Genomic DNA, 21,665 nt, shown 5'->3' with positions numbered 1-21,665 from the left:
GTTACCTGTGGGCAGGGTTAATGCCTATTTAACGGGGGCGGGCGGCTGCGGGGCAGGCTGTGGTGCCCCCAGGGGGAGCTGGGAGGCCTGCCTGCGGGGCAGCCCCGCACCCCGGGTACCGCCCAGCTCCCGCCACCGTCGTGAGGGCGGGGTGAGCCCCGGGAGGCCTCTCTGGGGATGCGAGTAAAGGCGGTGATGTGAGGAGGCGAGGAAGAAGCATCATGGGCCAGCCTGTGGGGCCGTTCGGCTCATATTGTGGCATATCCGGACACATGCACACGGCTGAAGAGCAGCCAAAGCACACCAGATCGTTTGGTAAAAAGATAAAAGGTATAGGGTAGTCCAGAGGAATGTTACTAGGAAAAAAACCCATACCGAATAGAGTTAATTGGGTACTGGGACATTGCCTAATGGGACCGTTTATTGGATTGGTCTATCATGCCCTAAAAGGCACATCAGATTCTAAAACCAGAAGAAAAATGACCCTGCAGGACCCTTTCCTCTGTACCCTGCACTCCAACAGCCCTTGTCAACCTCCAGTTGTCACGTTGCTTGAGAACATGTACTCCATCAAAGCAAAGGTGGCGTTACCTAACAGCTGTCCTCAGCACTGCTGTCTGAATGGGGGCCTGTGATGAACAGCAGTACTTGTAGTTTTAGAGTTTGCAAACATCAGTGGTTCACATAATACTGGTGACCAGCAAGCAACAAACAGGTAGCAAGAAGGCAAGGACGAGTGACAGCTGCCTTCCCGTATATCAGCCTGTTTCTGAACACCAGTAATGTTTCTACTATCATTCTCCTTTGTTCACTCCTCTTGACCTTTGAAGGAGCCCAACATCAGTGCTGTAGCACTCAAACAGGAGATCATGAGTTCTTACTAGAGGTCTCCTCAGGACCTCTCCCTCCACTGACCCATGGGTCTCCGTGGGCTACAACTCGGAGGTCTCCTGAATTGTTTTCCTTTCTGTTAGTAACAAGCTTTGGAGGAAATCTTACTGTGGCCCTGAAAGCTGCTTTTTTTTCGGGAACAGGAACGGAACAAGGATGTTGACACTCCGCCAAAGTGGATTATTTTTTTGTAAATGAGGCAGAATTTGCCAGCATTTGTGTTTAGAATGTAAGGGTTTTTTTTTTTTTTTTTTTTGAAAGCCTTCCAGATCTCCCACAGATTCAGAATGGAAAGAGGAAAGACTCCTTTTGATCAACAGATGATTGAACTGTTGGTCTGGGGAGTCAGCCTAACTTCAGCTAGAAGGGCTGGAGATACAAGAGCACAGATCTGATGTGATGAAGCAAAGGTGCTTCATGCAGAGAAGGGCAGTAGCAAATCTGAGAAGGTTCTTTTGGAGGTGGTCATTGAATGGCTCCTCTTTAGACTCTGGACCACCTGCTTTGCTGGCCAAACCTACTTCCTTGGCAACAGTGTTCAGAGAGTTCGGGCTGTACCACTGCAAACAGAAAAGTGTGTTTAGTATGCTGTGCATACAAGTATCTCTTTGCACCATTTCTTTGGCTTTCCTTTGTTAAAGGCATTGGAAACTCAGAAGCATTTCGGGATGAAAGGGAAACTTTCTTTGAGGTGGTCCAAGCCCCCTGTCAAACCATCTGAAGATTTCTAGCAGCTTTGTCTCAGGTTGTTTTTGAGGCACGAGCCAATGGCAGGACAAGGTCCTGTTTCTTGCTGTGGGAAGGAGCATTATCATGTGCACCACAACAGATCCTGCTGTACTCGCTGAATCCTAATGTGGTTGCTGGGCACAGTCATTAATCCTTGCCTTTTACAGAGGGAACTAAGCAAGCCACAGAGGAGGATGAAACACTTTTGAGGAACTCTTCTGAGCAGGATTTCTGTTTCCTTGGGTCCTGTTTAATTAAGGGTAACCAAGGGTGAATGAACAAAGGGTGTTTCATTTGAGCAACACTTTCTTAAGAAGAAAGAGGAGTAATTGACTTGCAGTTTTCACATTTCCCCATAGACCAGATGCAGCAGGACTGATATCCAGACACTAAGATCAATGGGAACCGCAGATGCTTGGTACTTCACCAAATCAGGTCACTGTCACCCTCTTTTCCCAAAGGGAGGAAGGCCCTGAGACAAGTGTTAAAACCCACTGTTTCAGTAGGAAACATTCATCCTGTGTTACTGGTTAAAATTTTAGTGTTCCTCTCTGGAAACAGATGGAAAGAGCAGGGCTTTCTGTCGGACTAAAGAGGTAAAAAGAAGTGAGAGAGTTGCTGTGGAGGTCTTTTGGGTCATTTTTCTTTTTAATTATGCTTATTATCTGTGGTGTGCAGCTTATCAGAGTCCCCTGGTTCAGTGATGCTGTTAGACTCAATTGCAATTTCTGACTTACAGGTACAGCCTCATCCCCCAGCAAAGCAGCAGAAGATTTACCAAGGAATGTAGCCATGTGCAAGACTCTGTTTGGAAAGATGTAGTCAGGAAAGTAGAAACTGAGAAATTAGATCAGTTTGGTGCATAATGATTTAACTGTGAATTTTGCTAGCACTTGCATTTACAGATCACAGAAGGCTCTACAAATTTACTAAACAACTTTCCTTCTTCCACAGAGGAAAACACCATTAGCCATATTTTATATCTGGGAGAAAGGGAGGAGTTATGGAAGGTTGAGAGAACTCTCTGGGCTAAAAAATTTTATCATCCAAGATGGGAAATTAGGATGGGTATTCCTGCACAGATGCCTAGGGACAGCTGCAGGATAGGCATGAAAAGGTATTGCTTCCTCAGTGTGTGACCTTGTCTGCTGTTTGTTCAGGTCATTGTTCTCTGCTGGTTTTCTCACACTTGGCACACATGTCTAGAGGACTTCCTCTTATTCTCTTGATGCTGGGCACTGAAGTACATTTCATAATATGGTGAAAAGCTGAGAGTGACACAGGCAGAGTGGGACAGGAGGAGAGTAATGATAGGAGTGAACCTGAGATAAAGGATGAGTGCTCTGTATTATATTGGTGTTACATTGAGTCGTTGGTGGAGGAGCTGTGATGATTATATGTTTCCATCGGCATGGTGGCATTAACATGGAAGGACAATGCGGTGAATCCTGAGGACAAACAGATGTCTTCTCTAGGCATACATCAGCTGTTTTTCCTCCAAGAGTCTCCTTGTGAGGGACTTGAAACGATGATGTTGGGTGTGACAGCTCCTCCTCTCATTGTTTCTCTCACTTGAGCTAATTCAAGTGTTCATTGTACCTTTGGCACTTTCCCACCAGCTTCCCCAGCTTCAGTGATTACACAGGTCAACATGAAATCCATCAAAACTGTTGTGAGCTGGAGTGTCAGCCAGGTGGGTGGGTGGGCTGATCAAGAGTGGGGGCAAAAGCTGTAAGAAATGGTTTCATGGGGCTATGTTGCAAACAAGGGAGAAGCAATCAGCTAAAACTTTTCTGGGAGTGCTCTTAGCCTAGACAATACTCCAGCAGAGTTGTAACTCTTTATAGCCATTGTGTTGCTGTCCCATCTTTTTATATACTGCCTTATAAGAAAGTGTGTATCTCCTAAGCCACCCTGTCTTCTCATTCTGGTGTTGTTTCTACATGAATTTTCATCAAATGCCTCTTGAAGGTCCCTCACACAGATTTTTCTTCCTCTTTTGCTCTCCAGGATGCGGGCAGGTTCTTCGGGCTTCTAAGGGTCAGATTTTGCTGGAGGGTTACCCACTGAATGCACGATGCGAATGGACTATTCATGTTCAAGCTGGATTTAACATTGAATTAAGGTAGGTTATACTGACAGTTAGCCAGCATTGGTTTCAGGTGGCCACTGGGATAACCAAGAGTCAGTGAAGGTCAACAGCAGGGAGCCCTGGGCCAGTGAAGGTACTGCCACCACTTTGCATTTGGTAGCTCAGCTCTTTCCCCTGGTCTAGCTTGTGATGGGCAGCCGCTGCACAAATGATCAGTACGGTGCCTTCAGTTCCCATTTAGGACAGCTGGATGCTGAGGAGAGTTTCTCAGATATTGGGCACAGTGTATCTCCCTAGAGGTGTCTTTAAGACCTTGACAGCAAAGCACCCAATATTTTCTGAAGAGTGTACCAGACTGAATGAAGACATTCTTTGAAGAAAAGATGTCTGAACATTTTGATATGATGTCTTATGCCAGGAGAGAGTTGCCCGTGGGACCTGCCTTGCATTTAGCCTGCATTTTCCCTCTCTTATTTTTCTTTCACTCATTTTACCAGCCTTGTCCTCTACCAGCTTCAGTTATTCCTCTTACCATTCCTATGTCTGGAGGATGTAATTGGCTCTCCTGCAAGTCATTGTTCCTCTGTCCTGTGTATGTTTAGACCTGTTAACCCACCCCTGCTGACTCAAGCTCACAGTTCTTGATTGGGTATCCTGCCTAGTGCAGGAGAGCCCCTAGTTGGGGAAATTAATACTGTTTTCATGTGTGTGCAGCAGGGAGCTCACACATGCAGCAGGAAGCTTGGCAGGGGATTGTATTCAAAACCGACTTGTTAATATAATAAAAACAGTAGCTAAAGCCTTCACATCGATATTTCACCAGCTTTGGAACGAGGCAAAAGAACTACACTAGATACACAAACAGATTTCTTCCTCTGTGTTTAAAGAGAGACTTAATATTTAATAAGAGGAAGAGAAATCAATTGTCTAGCAAAGAAGAGCTTGTGGCATTCCCACACTAACACCCTTTCTTTCAGACTTGCAAATGCAAGCCTATTGTGTAGTTAGGAGCAGCTGCAATTATTGCCTGGATAGCGTTGGAGCCTCTTCCCCCTGGAGAAATGTGTAGGAGACACAGGGGAGCAATGCTGTGAGGAGGAGTTTTGTGTTCTGACACAACTGTGCACCAGTCTCATCAGGTACCTAACTTGTTTTTAAGAGATGTTATTGGTTAGGTGTGTGATTTGCACAGCACAAGCTCAGGGAGATGGTAACCTGGTATTTTTTGCATTTCTGAACAAGGCTTTCCCAATTGTAAGGCTTAAAAAGTGCTTCAGGAGCTACAGGTGTCACCTTGCCTTCACTGATATGGTGGTGCGTGTGAGAGTGGAAATGGCTGCCCATCAGCAGTGCAATGCACGCACAGCACTAGTGAATGCCCCTGTCTCTGGGTGCGGAGCTGACAGCCAGCTGGCACCAGGCACACGCTACAAGAAAGGGAGGAAAGGTTGTTGTAACAACAGGCGCTAGATCGAACAGCAGTACTTGCTGTGGCTACACTCAGGGGATTCTCAGCCTTTTTCAAGGCAGAGGAATGGGGAGTGCTGTAAATTAAGCTAACAGAGGTAGTAACTCTTTGGAGGAATCAGACCTCCCTTCTAGACCCTGAGGGCCACCCACATGCATGCTTGGAAGATGTTAGTGTCATGTGAGATCTGTACAGTTCTCTCCGTTTACCTTTGCTGTCACCAGAAGATGCAAAACTTTAACATGAGGGGCATCCTGCAGAGAGTGCCTTTCTCTTTTTCTCTGTGTCCTACAAATTTGTCAAACAAATTCAACACTAGGTCTCTCCTTGTTGTGACATAACGTTACATTCCAACCGTGGAAGTCTCCGAGAGGGGACCTGAGCTACCAACCATCTATTGTCAGCAGCTATATTTATCTGAGTTGGGCAGTGTTGGAGAAGCCTAAAGCCCTGTGCCAGCCTGAGCTGAGCTTTGATGTCAGGGTGTCTAAGACCCCAGGAGATGACACAGCACTTCTAGGGGAAGATCAGGAACTGTCCTGAATGTCCACATTTAATCCTTCCACCCTGCAAGTCAGGAGGCAGAGGAGGAAGCCTCCAGGGCAAATACACAACACAAGGACCTGTATCTACCTCACATGAGGTAACCTTGGAGTGTGTTCTGAATCAGCTGAGGTTTCTAAGGTGGGCCACCTCAAAGCTGGCCATTGAGGTACTTCAGCAGTTAGATACTATGGAAAGCTGGTACATCTATCCTAAAGCTTCTCCTTTAGGCCATTGCTACACAGAAGGGCAGGTACAACTAAGGCCCCCAGAGCCTTCCTCCTGGATCTGCCATCCATGCTGAACTGCTGCCTTCAGTGCATTTTCATATCAACGTGCTGATCCTCTCTGTGGGTGCTAGTTCTGCTTAGAGCTGTAATGTGCAGCCAATGTTGTGCTGAATCAGCACAACTGCTGACAAAAGAACTCCTTTCTTCGTTCTCTCTGGGCACAAATCCTGTTTGCTGCCACTCTGATGGCTTGTGAGGGTAGGGACGGGGACAGTGTGATACAGAAGGGGAACAAAGTGGTTTGTCTCTGCTTACATAGGGCAGGAAGAGTAAAACTCTCAGGAGCACAGATAAATCTTCCCTTGCTCCAGGCTGTGCTGCACAGTCCTCTGGGGTTGGCTAAGCAGAGCTGTTTTGATAAATGGTGCCCAGATTGTTGGTGGTGGTTTGTTTTCTCTGTTTTTTTCCAGCCTTGTTTTAATTTGGGTTGTGATGTATAGGCTCCCTCAGCCCCAGCCATGTCAGGGATGTCATACCACAGTAGGAGTAGCTCGCAGCTTTTAATCATTTTCTTCAATGCCTCAGCAGAGATGTGGTTTTAAATATTTTCCTTTGCCTAGAAGCTTTCCTCAGAGAGGTTAGTGAATGTATTCACACTACAGACACTGATGAAATCGACAATACTTTGAATTCTGTTTTGTGTCTGATGACCTGTAGCACTAAATTAGCAGGCTTAGTATTGTAATATCCAAGAGAATGATGATATAGTTACAATTTCACAGGTGAGGGAATGGAGGTTCATTACACTGCCTGTACCTGTGATTTAAACAGCAGTAGATTTCGGGGTCTGTAAAGGGTCTTGTCAACCCCTGGCCATAGCCAAGAGGTTTTGAAAAGCTGTGGCAGGTTTCCTGACCTGCCAGTTCTGAGCCTTAATCATAGGACCCCATGTCACCAGTACAATGTATCCTCTTCTGTGTTACGTTAAATAAAATGCAAATCAGAACCCCCTATGCCTTTCACATCTTCGCTCTGTTTTCATCATTTTTTTTAAAGCAGAGAAAGCAAACAATTAAAAGCAGTATTCTGTGTATGGCTCACTCATTCTGTGCCCTCACTCTGTGTGAGTATCTCTTGATGTTCTTTGTTCAGGAACACACTGCTAGACAGAGTTTACCTTTACATCTATAAATAATACTACTCCCATTATGTGGTGGGCATCCCAGGAACTTTTCTTCTGTACTTCATTTTAATCAGAGAACTGGTAAATATTTTTCAGATTGAGTCTCGACTGCAGTCTGGTAAGTCTGGTAAGTGTGACAAGGATGAATGGGTTAATTTGTATTGCTCTATAACTTCCATAAGGGTAGATCCCTGGGGTATGATTCAGCAGTGAAAGAATGTTCTGAAGATATAGTGTATAACCTGATGTCTGTGCGAAAATCTCTGGCAAACCTGACAGAACTAGAATTCAACTCATGCATTTTATGCAAAGCTAAGTTGAACTAATCTCTCTAATGCATATTTAAAGCAGATGTCATTTTTTTCTTACTCTACATTTTGCCAGATGATTTAAAAAATGAGGGGCTCTGCTCCATTGGTGTAGCTTCCTACAACTGCTCATTCATTTCTCTGGATGTAGTGTACTCCTGATGCTCTAAAATCAACTATATGGCCTGGACAAAGGTGACTGAGTGAAGAGGCTGCTTAAGTCAGCTCATGAGTCATCAAAGAAAGGTCATTTCACGTAACATGGGGGTCCAAGTCTCAAGAAGAGAAGAGCAGGAAATAGGCTCCAGTACTCTCTTGCCTTTTTAGAATGTGAGATCCAGCAGCAGATCCAAAATTTATCTCACCTGTTTGGTGTGAAAATGCAGTCTTTGCAAATCACTAGGCCCACCTTAGGCCCACACTGGAATAGGCAATGTGAGAGATTTAGCCTAATCTAAATACACATCTGTGGCATTAGGTGTTCTCAGTAAGACTGAATACATGTTTCATTTATAAAATATTCTGCTGAGCAGTTAGTACCATGGCCTATCCCGGGCCCAGATGTCATTCTTATCTGCTGTACCAAGGCTGGCCCAGCACCCCTGGCCATCGCTCATGCTCCAGAGACATTTGGTGTTTCTCACTCTGTTTCTCATTCATATTCTCGTGGGATGCTTTGTCTTTGTGCCCCACTGAATTCAAACCACAGCATGTGACACTGAATGGCTGGATCCAAGCTAGGAAAGACAGATATTGTGGGAAAAAGCTTTAAATATTTCCCTTCTACGCTAACCCCTGTCCCTTATTTCTGCCCTCCAAAGAAGGGCAAGTGCCAGACATTGGGAATTTACTACCATTTTGTTTTCGAATGCAAAATGTGCAATAGTGTTTCGAATTCCCTTTCTCTGACTGTTACTGCTTCTGTTACATCCTCAAGCTTTCCTTGTACCCTAATTGCTGACTTCTGAACATCAGAATGTAAATAGCTTTTGAGCCTTGGTCTTTGATACTATTACTTTCAGTGCCTAGAATAAATTCAGGGGAGGGAGAACAATTTTTAGCAAACAGCCACTATAGAAATATGCCCCCTACAGTGTCTGCCCTTAGATGACAGTTTCTAACATTGTGATGTGGTTAGGGACCTCATGCGTGTGAACAGGCTGTATAAGTTCAATGTAGACTTCACTGTTCTGCCTGTTAAATATTCTCACGGAGCGAATGGGTACAGTTCAGCTGGTTTCCAAGAATTATGATGCAAAAACTGAGGGAGACTCTATGTGATTAGGGACTTGTTGATTCATTGAGGCAGAGGAGGCACTGACAAAGCTAAACATCCAAATAAATCAGAGCCAGGGTGCACAGGTGAGAGTATGCGGTCTGACTCTATGTCCTTGTTCCCCAAGATTTTCCATGCTGAGCCTGGAGTTTGACTACATGTGCCACTATGACTATGTGGAGGTCCGTGATGGGGACAATTTGGACAGCCGAATAATTAAGAAATTCTGTGGAAATGAGAGGCCAGCTCCCATAAGAAGCACTGGGTCTTCACTCCATGTTCTCTTCCAGTCTGACGGATCCAAGAACTTTGATGGATTTCATGCTGTCTTTGAAGAAATTACAGGTAAAATAATCTTAAAGTGGAACATGCCACTCATTAATTCAATTTCACTAATCTCTCTCCCTGTTTTGCTTCATTAAAAACTTTCATGCTGTGTTGCCAACAGCAACTTACACAAAGTCAGTGCAGGGAAGATTCAAAAGTTGTCAGATGGCATGTGAATGTGAGGCTCTTCTAACAAAGACTTAAATTCCTTCCACCTATGTGCAGAACAAGCACATCAGCCAGCACAGAAAAGCTGCAGTTTTGTGAGACTTTGCTGTTTGAATATGAGAACTAAGAGCACAGAAGGAAATAGAGGAAGGGGCATGGGTATCTGCAGTTGCAGAATTGCACAATGCTGTGTGCAGGAGCAGAGTCACTGTCTCAATTAGCAAAAACCTGATGCAAAGCCTCATAATTCGCTCAGTGAAAATGTCCCGACCTGGCTCTTGTGTTGGCTTATGTAGCATACCATTAGGGCTCTAAAAAAAGAAGCACGTACAAAGGCCAGATTATGATCTTTAGGGAAAAAAAAAAAAGAGGCATTTCCCATTCTGTGAACTCAGTGTTATGAATGACAGAAGCAGGGCTCCAGGTGTTTTTATTAGTACTCAGTGCTCGAGTTCCCCACGCTGCTTTCCATCCTTTCTTTCTGACTACAAAATAATATGGAAAGTGTAGCTGGCTCCTCATTTTGCCATCACCTTTGAAGCAGCCTCTACGCTCTTCCTGGTTCTTCCTTGTTTAGCTGTGTAGGCAATTTTTGTCAAATCTGTCCCAAGTACTCCTGGCACAGAGGGCTGATCAGAGTCTTTGCCATAGATAAACCCTGCAGGATCTACAATTAACCATAACTTGCCTTCTGCACATCCTGGTGACCTACATTTCATGAGGTCATCCAGGGTATATCTGGCTCAGGAAGTTTAGTTAGATTATATAATCCGTGCATAAATACACAAACCTACAGTGGATCAGCTGTTAACAATGATGGGGATGTAACTATCAATCTGAAGTGTGTGTACTGCTGGATGCAGTGCTATGCCTGCCCTGTTCTTCAAACGTTACCTCTAGTACCTGTTAGTAATGTAGCAGGAGCAGTTAGCTATTGATAGTTCGCCTGGGTTTACAGCAGGAGAAATGATAGAGAACAAATGAATGTGGTGTGGGCTATGTTGCGTAAGGGCTGCCTACACTCAGGGAACTAACATTTTCCATATGGTGCAAGCTGAACTGATTTTGTTTTCTCTGCCCAGCAGGGAACACTTGGTATTCGAATACTGTTGAGCACTTTATTTCTGCCCCATTTTTAGTGGTAATTATTCTGAGGCTGGGTGGCTGCAAGTGTGGCAATCCACACAGAGCATGTTCCAAAGGGCTTCTTAGAGTTTGTGAGGATGTCTTATTGTGCACTTTATTATGAGGCTGTTCTGGTGTTATGTGTAGCTGCAGTGAAAGGCTTTTAAAATACTCCCAGTGTCTTTTTATGTGAAGCATTAACCTGGCCAGCAGGACAGTTCAGGGGAAGAATATGGCATGCCTGGGGCAGTGTAGAATTGAAAGTGGGGACAGCACAGGATTGAAAGCTCTGGTGGCACGTTGCAAACTGAACCATTTCCCCTGAAATTTCCCTCTGTGAACAGCACTGTGGAAAAGCTGAGGTCCTTGAAGCAGAGGGAATTGCTAGATCAATTCCCTATGCTGCAGGTGAGAGAAGCAGCAGCACTTGTGCTTACAGAATGTGGACCAGGCCACGGAGGTGATCTGATGTCCCCAGCTCTTTAGTGGTGTAACAGAGAGGACTGAAGAAGCATCTAATTCTATCAGACCTGAATTCCTTCCCTTTCTGTCCTCTGAGCAATGTGCTGGCTTATAAGTCACACTGCTGAAGCAGTGACACTGGGTGCACAGAGGTCACTGGTTCAACTCCCAGAAGGGTTTTGATTGATAGCTGCAAAGCCTGTATCCCCTTTAGGGAAGGTCACTGCATGTGTAGTTATTAAAGAAGGAAACCACACAACCTGCTGCGCTGCCTGTCTGAAAGCAGGCCTTGGGTCCATCCCGTGCCAAGTGTCAAATGGGAACCAGTAATTGGCATGAGTGACTAGAAGTCACTCAGCAGACTTCAGCTGAGAAAGATGGGGGGCCAGCTGGGGAGGCATCAGGGTCTCTTAGGGATTGGACATATGCTGGATCTAGTTAGATGAAAGCTTGTTATTGAATGTCAATAACACTTTGCTTTCTGTACCCCCAAGCTAGGGATCTTTGACACAACATGTGGGCTTTAACATTTTGTGGTACTGTCCCATGTTGTTTGACTGTAGCCAGGAAATCAAGACTCCTTTAAAAGGAAAAATATTTAGTGCTCTTGAGTATCAGGCATTTTTAAGGACAGTATCTGGCACTTACCCTTGTTCACTTGACACACTTTTACAGAATCATGAGACAAAGCTGGGGCAAGGACAGAGCTGAAAGTTCACTGGCTTCAAACCAGTGACCTCAATATATCAGTCTGTACAGGCTCTTCTGCTTCTCCTTCACTCTTTCAGTGATATTTTATGTTAGTTGGATACAATACAATTGCCACATATACATTCCTTTTAACAAATGAATTTCTGTCCTTAGTCAGACCTTAGTCTTCAGCGAGACCAGGAAGATATGCATTGCCTAGCCATGTATGAATTGCTGTTACATCACCATGTGAAGCCTCCAGAGAAATCCATATGTGGCATCCACATATTTCTTGTCTCTTGCCATCTGGATATAAGAGACTCAAAGATTATGCTTCAAGTGAAGTCTTTGCAAGGAAAACTGCTGATTCTGATATCTGTCATTCTGGACTGCTGCAGAGAGAATGTTTTAAATATAATAGTGCACAACCTCACCATAGGTCCCTCAGGGTGCGTTGCTCATGGTTGCAACACTCAACAGTTGGTATAAAGATTCATATTTCTGTTATAACCGAAGTAATCAGTGTATTTAGTGTGGGAGGACAATCATGATCTGTAAATGAATTAAAATGCAGACCTTTCCAGCAATCACGATTTCAAAGTTTAATCAGTAAATTGTCAAGCATGGTTGGATAATTCTTTAGGATGACAAAAAATATGTTTTGTAGTCAATATGAGCTGAAACTGGACGCAACTTCTGTTATGGATCCAGATGTGAACTTTTCAGTCTTGTTTTGTTAAGATGGACTTGAAGCAGAGCATCAGATCCTGAACTCAGGTGCTAGAGTTACTTGAATCTTAAACTGGATCTAAATCTTGAGATTTTGCTTCTGCACTCTGCTAAAATCCACACTCAGTCTGGAAAATAATCTAAGTGAAAATAATTTATTTCTATTTTTGAAAGTAAATTATGTTCTATTCATCTCCCTTTAGAGCAGGCACACAAAAGTGTGTGTGTTACTGCACAGTAGAATTTGCTGATATTATATGGTGCAATTACACATTCTAATATTAATTTATGCTAGTAAGTACAGTTTGATGTGTATCATTTATATCTAGATCATTTATATCTATATCATCATATCTAGATTTGCAGAGTGCAAGACCTTCCCCATTAGACTTAGAGTAAATGACCATTCAGAGCTTTCTAAACCCGAAGAAGTGCTCCTTAGGGACAAAGCAACTCCCAAAGTCTGGGATAAGACCTGAGGCCCAAAAAACCCACCAGAACCATGGATCCCAGAACTTATCCCTAACCTCTGGGGTGAATGGCAGGAGAAATGTATGTTGATATTAAACTTGTTTAATTTAGGATGAGCTCTAAACACAGTTGGAGCTTGCTGTAAATTATTTTTCTTCCACAAACCTTTCTCACCACTTGACTACAGTTAAAGGAAGATGGTAAGAGTAAGTGATGAATGCTGGGAAAAGACCTGCCCATCCCTGTAAGATCACCTCTCTACTAAGTAAGAAAGAAGAGCAGAAGTCTTTTTGACATGGATTATGTTGTGTCTTCCTAACCAGAATATGTAATTTATCCCAAGACACAACCATCATGAGGAAAAATAGATAGGAACCCCATCCTATGAGAGACCATGAATGTTTTTGCTTTTCTTTTGCAGCTTGTTCTTCATTTCCATGTCTTCATGATGGAACGTGCATTCTGGACAAAAGTGGTACCTACAAATGTGCCTGTCTGGCTGGCTATACAGGGAATCGCTGTGAAAACTGTGAGTACAGGCACTGTGTTTGTGACCAATCTCTGGGATGTCACTGATGTGGGCCATTGATAGGAGTGTCATCGATACGTAGGTTAGGTCAGTCACAGTGCCAGAGATTGCACTGAGCTTCTTGTGGCATTTTTAAGACATGGTGCTTGAGTTTATAAAGATATCCACTAAATATTTCTGGAGCTTAATATCTAAATCTAAAAAGGTAGAACAGAATTGGAGCTGGGAAACGGCACCCAAGAAATCTTGTAATGGCTTAGCCTTATCAGAGAGATGTATCTGCCTGTTTTTTCCCTGTGTGGATCAGCTGTTCTCTTCTCAAAGCACGTATGCCAGCTGAGCCCTGCACTTGATGCTCTAGCCAGTGTCAGTCCTAGGAAGTTTGTCTTCCCTCACAGCCAGCTGAAAGGTAGAGTTCTGGTACCATGAATGACAGAGATTTGGGATCAAAACAAATGAAAGAGTAGATTCTGTCCCTCTCTGTGTTGGTGGTTCTCACTGTACGTGTAGTCATACGTCTGTTTTTGTCCTGCTAAGCAAATTATAAAATAGGTGTGTTCAAATGAGTTCAAATCAATTGTCTGTTCTAGAGGTTTAACTTTTCATGCTTGAGCAAATGTCTTCATCTGCCAGGGCTTGAAAGAGCAAGAAAGAGTAAGAATTGTGCAACATATGCTATGATAAAGGTTGTATCATCTCTACTGGTTGAAAGGAGTATTGTGCAATATTTAAAGTCACTGAGCTCCAGCTGACCCTGGAGGGTATTAGTGATAGTAGTGAAATAAACTTGTGATCATATTTGTCCCAAGACAGAAAGCATGGCTTACTGTGCCCTGCTGTGGTATTACTCTGGCTGTAAGGCACACAAAGACTTGCTTGATTTCAGAGTTTTCAATTCTGTGTCTACACACCAAAACTCACTACTTCAAAATCTTTTCCCCACACATGTAATTGTCAGGAGTAGATTTCTCTACTGCTTTTTCTTCATCAGGGGAGTTAAATAATAGTGACGTGGTACCTCCTCATAGTGACATGGTATTGAGATAAAAGACCTTTCAATTTCTACAGATCCAGAAGTAGCTTGTTAAGACTTGACTTTTCTCCCAGCAGACCAGAGGAGAGGTAGTTTTACATTTTCTATAAACCTACAAGAATTTTGTTTCTGAACAGCATGCCACATTCTGCCAGACTGCACAGAGTCCTGGTATGTTTTCAGTAGGGAAGGGGTTGCTGAAAATTGAGGGTTCCTGACCTCAGCACTAATGTGTCTGGCTCTTCTGCTAACAGCCTCTTTGCTGTGAATAGTTGTTTAGCAGGTCATTTAGGGACTGGAAACTCATGAGCTCTTTGCAACTGCCCAGTGAGATTAGTTCCGTTCCTGTCTTTAGGAGAGAGTTTTAAAAAAAGAAAAGATCCCTGTCTGGTTCAGAACCAACCTAAATTTCAAATTAATTAAATTTCCAGCAAACCTCAACACTAATTTTGGCAGGCTCTACACTACAGTCAAGGCAAGAAATGAAGCTCACATTCTTTTACTAGTTTTCTTCTGTAATTCCAGTTAGAAACCTCACCCATGCAACACACAGAGCAAACAACAGAGGAGGTAGTTGAAGAACAATAGGATGAAACTTCTGTCTTGCTGTAAACAGTGAAGGGTATAGGTAGTAACAGAATAAAAGGAGGGAGACACTTAAAAATATATTCAGTAAGATTTTTAATTTGACAGGAATCCTGTAGTTTGATTTGTGGAAGAACAGTTTAGGTGGATAAAATACTGTTACTTTATGATGTTTGTGGCCATACTCTTGCCTTTTGCTTATGCTAGGAAATATTTTTTCCAGCATCCATATTGCTGCCTTCCATAACATAGATAAAGGTTGACTTTTTTTTTTCTTGTATATGAATAGCAACCTCATAGTGGGAAAACATCACAACAAATCTCTGTTCTCTGTGGCTTCAAAGAAGTTTTTTCTTAAGATATTTCCTTCAGGTTTGCCAAAACATATCCTAGGTATTTTCCAATGTATGGGGGGAAGATGGCAGAAAATTAAAGTTTGATTTGTTTTTTAAGAGCAAAAGGAAGAACTGGAAAAAATATCTGTGGGGTAATTCTTTAAAAATTAGTCACGTTGTGTCCTGAACAGCATTGCAGTTTAAATGTTAAAGGGAGATTGTGTCATGCTCAGAATCTTTCTGTCTGTTAGGTCTTGAAGCAATAGTGCTGTCTTGTGAGGTGGAGCCAAGGAAAATAAATTTATTTCTGCAGAAAACAGTCATAAAATGGTCAGTTTTGGAATATTGAATATGACTTTGGACACTATGAGGCTGATCCTTTCAGTCTGGTTTTCTTGGAGCAAGTCAGGTACAATCCCATTAAAGTCAGTGGATTTAAGTTGATGAAAAATAGGTATAAGAGAGAAGAAAATTAGAGCACCTTAATGTTAAGTGCATGTAGAAGATTTGAGTGGTGCAACAGAAGGTACATAGAGAGATATGAGGGTTTTAAAGAAATCCAAGGGACATACTTCAGAGGAAGAGACACTGTGGGATTATCTCATTGAGGAATAAATTAAGGCCAAGTTAAACAAATTCAGCAACGGACATTTCATGACAGAATCAGAAATCTTCTAAGTCCCTCACCATCCCAATGCAGCTATGTGTTTTTCTCTGTTACCAAGTTCAGTTTTAAAGATCTGGGAATCACTATTGGAGTTACGGTAATCACCTTAGTGAGATAAACCATAGGAACCTGTTTTTTCCTCTGTTAAACTAAATTCCATCTGTTTAACAGGATGATCAACATTGGTCAAGCTGCTTTCCTGGGGTAATATTCAACCCTAATTGCTCTGTCAGTTACAATTTGCAATATCAGTAAAATAATTAAAGGCCCAGGTTGCTTATAACTGGCAGTCTCTGTTCTACCATGGCAGCCAGGAAATTGTCTTTTTGTTTACAATTTGAAGGGCAGGTATTTTTCTAACAGCTGTTAATATTTCAGTCAGTCCTACTTCAGGACAAGAAATACTTTATCTAAATACATCTGATGTCTGATTTCAATCCAGAGACTGTTAAAAAAAATAAAAATCTGTGGGAAATTGTAAAACAAATGCTAACCAACAGAGCGAGATTTTTCCTTTCTTTTGCCCTAAAACACAATAAAGAAAAGTCCTAGAGACCATCAGCAAATACCTTCTTACTCATAAGCATGCTTTATTATGATGATACAGTAAGTAGAGAAAACTAATTCCTGTTTTAAATACTTGGTCGTCTTTCTGATCTTAAGCTGAATTTGCAGTATAGCTGCATACCCCTCCCAGTGACCCCTTAGCTGTGCTGAGATGATTGAGGTCAAACTCAGCCTTTTCTGTCTGACCTGTGTGATTTTTGATGCAAAGAATCCTGCAATCAGAGGCATTAAAAGAAAAAAACCCAAACAACAAACCAGATCAGCTTGTTCTCATAGCCTGCAATACCCTGAAACAGAGCAACAACTTCCTTAAAAAATGCACATTAGGAAAAAAGTAGCAAACTGACCAGTGGCCTCATCCTGGTGCTCTGCATGCTAAAAAGCATCCAGTCATGTAGCAGACTGTCAGTGACTCTGTACAGCATGACAACTACTTGATCAGCTCAAATTCGGAAAGCTCTTTTCCCCATTCTCAGTGTTGAGTTTGTCTGCTGAAGATGCAGCTGTAGAGGGATGGTACTGCTGGTACCCCATGGCAAATACTGTCCCTCTCTGCTTGTCCTTCTCTTAGGACGGGGTGTTCTGACTCAAGAGTCCTCCCAGGACTTGCTGGCCCCAAAGCAAGAGACCTTGACCTCATCCTGCCCTGAAATTTCCTGTTACCTTTATTTCAAACAAAGCTAGGCGAACTAGAGTTCCTACGCAAATAAGAGGAACTTGTATTGAATGGAGAATTCAGAGCTCAGATCCGATTTCCATTTTTATTCTGTTTCTCGCTCCTGTCTGCCAAGAAGAGGTTTGTTCTGCATCCTAATGAAGGGTCTAATCGAACTGACTAAGCTGTGTAAACTAACTCCTTGCTGTAGCTTTTGATGTTGCTAGGGCTAGCCTTACTATGTTTCAACGAGGCCTCTGAATATAGCTTTCAGACCCTTCCCCACTGCTGATATAATCCCCTTCCATCCTTCTTGGCCCCATACAGCTGTGATTTAGACTGGTTCTTAGGGATGTGCTCACCTTAACAGACTGACTGACTGATATTTAAGATAGGGAGAAAGCATTAACACTGCCCCACCCCCTGCCTTGTTCTGTTATGGGAGAAATGAGCCCACTGTCAGTGCTTGGCACAGGCTAGATGGAGTTTTAATTGCAGCAGTCTAGGATGAGGCACTGGGGAAAGGCTCTGGACATTAAACCTAATTTTCTTAGCCATAGATATGTAATTAAGTCTTCTAAGGGAACATTTGGAGTTTATTAATTTTTTTTTGTCAGAAAGGTTCTCAGTTTTTTCAAGGAGTGCCGTAACCACTGTCTATAATCACTGGTATATATTGTGCCATTTGCAGCCCACGTGTTAGACCCTGCCTACGCTGCATGATTACAGTGGAGAACTTCAGGTATAACCTAATGCCCCTAAGCCCCTTCTTGCCACTCAGGCCTGGAAATCAGTCCTATTCCAGTTAGGGAAAATGTTCCAAAAAGTTATATGACTCTTTAATTTCCCTACTCCTAACCCTGACATTGATTTTTTTGGTTGTTTGTTGGGTTTTGCGTATTTTTTTTCCAGTGGGAAATAACATATTACGGCTTTTTTTAAAGGGGCAGGGTTCTTCCCCATTTGTGTCAAGGTGGCTTTTTTGGTGGCTATGTCAAAGCGATGAGATTAATGCCACTCTTGCTCCATCACATTCCTACTGTTCTCCCTATAGGCTTGTGTGTATAGGGTGGGAAATGAGAACCCAACTCCTGCTGTTGCCAAAGCATATATATACCTGGAGCTGCTAAGGAGGAAAGGCTACTGGCCTTTTTTCACTATCACAATCCAAGGGTTCACCTGCCTCAAGACTCACACAGTAGCAAAACCCTTTAACTGGAATGTGGCATTTCTCAGGTTTTGCAGACTCATTAGGGGTTACAAGCTAAAGCTTAAACCAGGACAGCCCTTTGGCCTGTCATACAGCAATGCCGTAGTGTGAACACAGGCAGGATACTCTCAGAGGTGGCTTGTTCTCCAGAACCTTCCTGGAACTCCTTCTGAGAGGCAACATAGTATTGCTATGTGTGCCTTGAGCACTATTGCTTGCTTAAACTGCTCTTTATGGGCAAGACTCTTCAGAAGGACAGTTAGTTCAGACAGGGTGAGGTAATCCTGTGGTGAAGACATGGCCGGTGCAGTCATACAGGAAGCTTCATTGACCCACTTGTCTCTGCAAAGCCAGGCACTGCAGTCCTCAGAGAGTTTTTTAAAAGTCACCTTCAGAATTCAGTTCTGTTGGGATAATGACCTCTTTTGTTCTCCTGAACTGATCAGAAGAACATTGTGATACTGGCTAGATGTTTGCTAGGATGTTATCCCTGCTGCCCCGTACTGCCCCACAGGATACACCTTTTCAGGAGGATCACGTATTTATGAGGCAAGATCTGCATTGTTCAGTGTCTAGTGTGTGAGTTTGGCTTGAGATGGAGGTAGAGATTTCTTTTCCCAGTTTTCCCTTCAGTATATTTCCTGGAGGTTTCTCCCTTGGTTAAAAGGTTGCTGGAACTGTTAACATAGCAACCACCAAACATGTCTAGTGCTTTAAGGTAACCTAACATCAATTTTGGGTTGTCTTAATCCACTGAGCAATAAAGTAAAGCTGTTCAGCTCCTGTTACACAAACAGCCAAGCTGCCCTATAGGAGGACAGAAAGACCTACGAAAAAAATGAGGTTAATGGATGAGGATGGAAATTGCTACAGACATCTGAAGCAATCACTAAACAACTGCTGCTTGTGAATCAGCATGCAGAAAATTGTTCCCTAGGACTGCTCTTTCCTTCAACTTTGTCAATACAAGTGTTGGACTGGGCAAGTCATGCAGTTTCTGGGAGGAAGTTGCTCATACCATTTAGCAGTGTTTGATCTCATAATATTTTTACAGTGTTTTGAAACTCCAGTGAGTAAGCGTAGCTGACAGCAAGGCTAAAAGAGACAGGACATCTGTTTTATTGACAACTTCTCTCGTCCCTTTGTTATTTTCTCAGTGTATATTAACTAGACAGTTTTTTAGTTTTTCAGAAAGTGAAACATGTCTGGTAAAAACCCATGGTATTCTGCCCAGAACATAGCCACAGGCATTGCCATCATCTTAATAAATCAGAAATTCCCTCTCTGTTAACATAATCTGTCCAAGGATAGGCCTGCCGTAGTCAAAGAGGTGTATTTCTAAACCACATTAAATGGATTCATAGGTAATCTCCACTTGCCCCACCCCGAAACAATCCTGAGCTTTTTGCTCAGTCTGCTAACATGACTGGGATATAAACTGTCCCCAGGATTCTCCCTGGTGTGAATTGCCATGTGGAAGGATGAATCAGTGTTGCAGGAGGACAGGCTGTACCAAGCTATATTCCAAGTATTATTCCCATGCTGGATGGGACAAAGATACTTTTCCTTGTCATTTCATCACTGAATCACTTAGGAGACTAAGTCTTCCTGAGAGGTCTGCTCTAATGTATGGCATAAACCAGCTCTTCAGAATAAGGCCAGAAGAACAGTCTGCATCACTGGCATACTTTAGGCTCACTCCCACCTTTTGCAAAGGTCACAACAGTGGGGGGCTGGTATGGAGTTACAAGTTGCCGATGGACATGTTTTCTGCCTCCTAGCTGAGGAGGAGCAGATGTCTCTTTTGGTTTCTTTGGAGCTAGAAGAAATGCGTGAAGGGCCCAGAGTGGTTTACAGATTTGGGGTGTCTGCCTGTGACCACTCCTTGTCCTCTCTGAAGACTACTGATACTCTGCAGCTTCTGGGGTGCAAGCACACAGACTGCATCTTCTCACAGCATTTTGGGATAACCTGAAAACTACTTGAAAGTTTGCTGGAATAACCAGAATGCTTAAATGCTGACGGTTTCGTTCTTTCCCCCCCAAAGTTCATTCAGAGGCTTCCTTCCTCCCTGAGGATTTTACACTCAAACATCCCTGAGGCAAGCTACCTTACACACTTCCCTTTATTGGCTCATGGGTATGATTTCACTGTCTTGCAGGCTGTTTGCAGCTGATGCCAAACATTGCCAAGGCAGAGTGGCCCCAGGCGGTAGGAATGATGACACAAACGACCAGGCTGTATCCCACTTGCTCTGTCTTACGGCTCCCATACTCCCTTTTGCTTTCTTCAAGAGCTCAGGAACTGCATTTCATAGCCAACGAAATTGCCCTGCTGCTTCGTTAGTAGTCTCTGGCTTCTTAGTTCCCTTCATTTTCTTTTTCCCTACACTCCCATCTCAACACTTGGTAATTTCCATCTCTTTTTTCTTAAACAGGCAATGCCAGCTCTTCCTTTCTGTCTGAAATCCAGCTCAGATCCCTGCAAAAGGCAGACTAAACTGTTCTGTCAGCTGTGCTAGGATGGATCTATATCATTAGATGGTGTTTTCCTGTTACAGCTAATGCACATTCCCAAACACTGTTTCAAAGCAATATGCATTTCTTTGGAGTGTCTTTCTGATCCAGCATTTCCTGGGCTTGTCTCTGTTTAGCTGGAAAGGTCACATCTCCAAATTGAAACACCTCGAGATGATTTACTCTCCTTTGTAATTTGGTATAATAATGAGCATATCAGCTTCTCCCATTGCTCTACAATCTTCCCCCTGAGCTGGTAGTGCTCTCCTCTGCAGTGTAATGTTTTCCAAGGGACACACTGCAGAACTTATTCTAAACATTAGTTCTTGCCACTGATAGAGGAAAAGACCGTTGAAGATCGTTAGGATTTCACTCACTCCAGTATCCCATGCACAAACAGGTCCAGTTGTATAATTAAATAGGCCATCCAAGTACCGGAAAGGTTGTATCCAGAGACACAGCTTTCTAAGGGCTAAGAACAATGCTGATAAAGATCAAGTGGCTAATTGTAAGCAACAACCTCCAAATTGCCTCCGGATGAATAAATCACAGTGGGTGATCCAAGCATATTTTCACATGGATACGGTCTCATTCACAGTAGCAAGGAGCTGGAAAACATCAGGGGTAAGTTCCAATTGGCTGGAAGGGAATGAAAAGATTTCGATTTCAGTAGGGATTATGTCATAGTTTTGTGTAATTATTCCTAGCTGGTGGAACCACTGCAAAAGCAAAGAGGCCCAGAGAGCAGGACTGGAAAGCTACTATCTCTGGTACTTGGGGTTGGCTGATCAGCTGCTCTTGTTATGATTTCCTTTGACATTTCCAAGATTAATGTGAGGACTGGCAAAATGCAACAATGAGAGGAGATTTAAACTT

At 43.1% G+C, this 21,665-nt stretch overlaps 1 protein-coding gene across 2 annotated transcripts in view; it reads left to right on the top strand.

The window, feature by feature from the left end:
* Nucleotides 1-21,665, top strand: part of PAMR1 (peptidase domain containing associated with muscle regeneration 1) — a 58,116-nt gene that overhangs the window by 14,876 nt on the left and 21,575 nt on the right. For both annotated transcript variants that reach the window (XM_026850649.1, XM_026850648.1), the window contains exons 4-6: nucleotides 3,631-3,745; nucleotides 8,848-9,065; nucleotides 13,114-13,221. In XM_026850649.1, the coding sequence (XP_026706450.1) occupies nucleotides 3,631-3,745; nucleotides 8,848-9,065; nucleotides 13,114-13,221 (441 nt within the window). The remainder of the gene's footprint in view (nucleotides 1-3,630; nucleotides 3,746-8,847; nucleotides 9,066-13,113; nucleotides 13,222-21,665) is intronic.

This window comes from Athene cunicularia, assembly GCF_003259725.1.
Source record: "Athene cunicularia isolate RWA chromosome 5 unlocalized genomic scaffold, athCun1 chr5_part2, whole genome shotgun sequence".
Lineage (NCBI taxonomy): Eukaryota > Metazoa > Chordata > Aves > Strigiformes > Strigidae > Athene > Athene cunicularia.
This window is presented reverse-complemented; position numbering and strand designations above follow the sequence as displayed.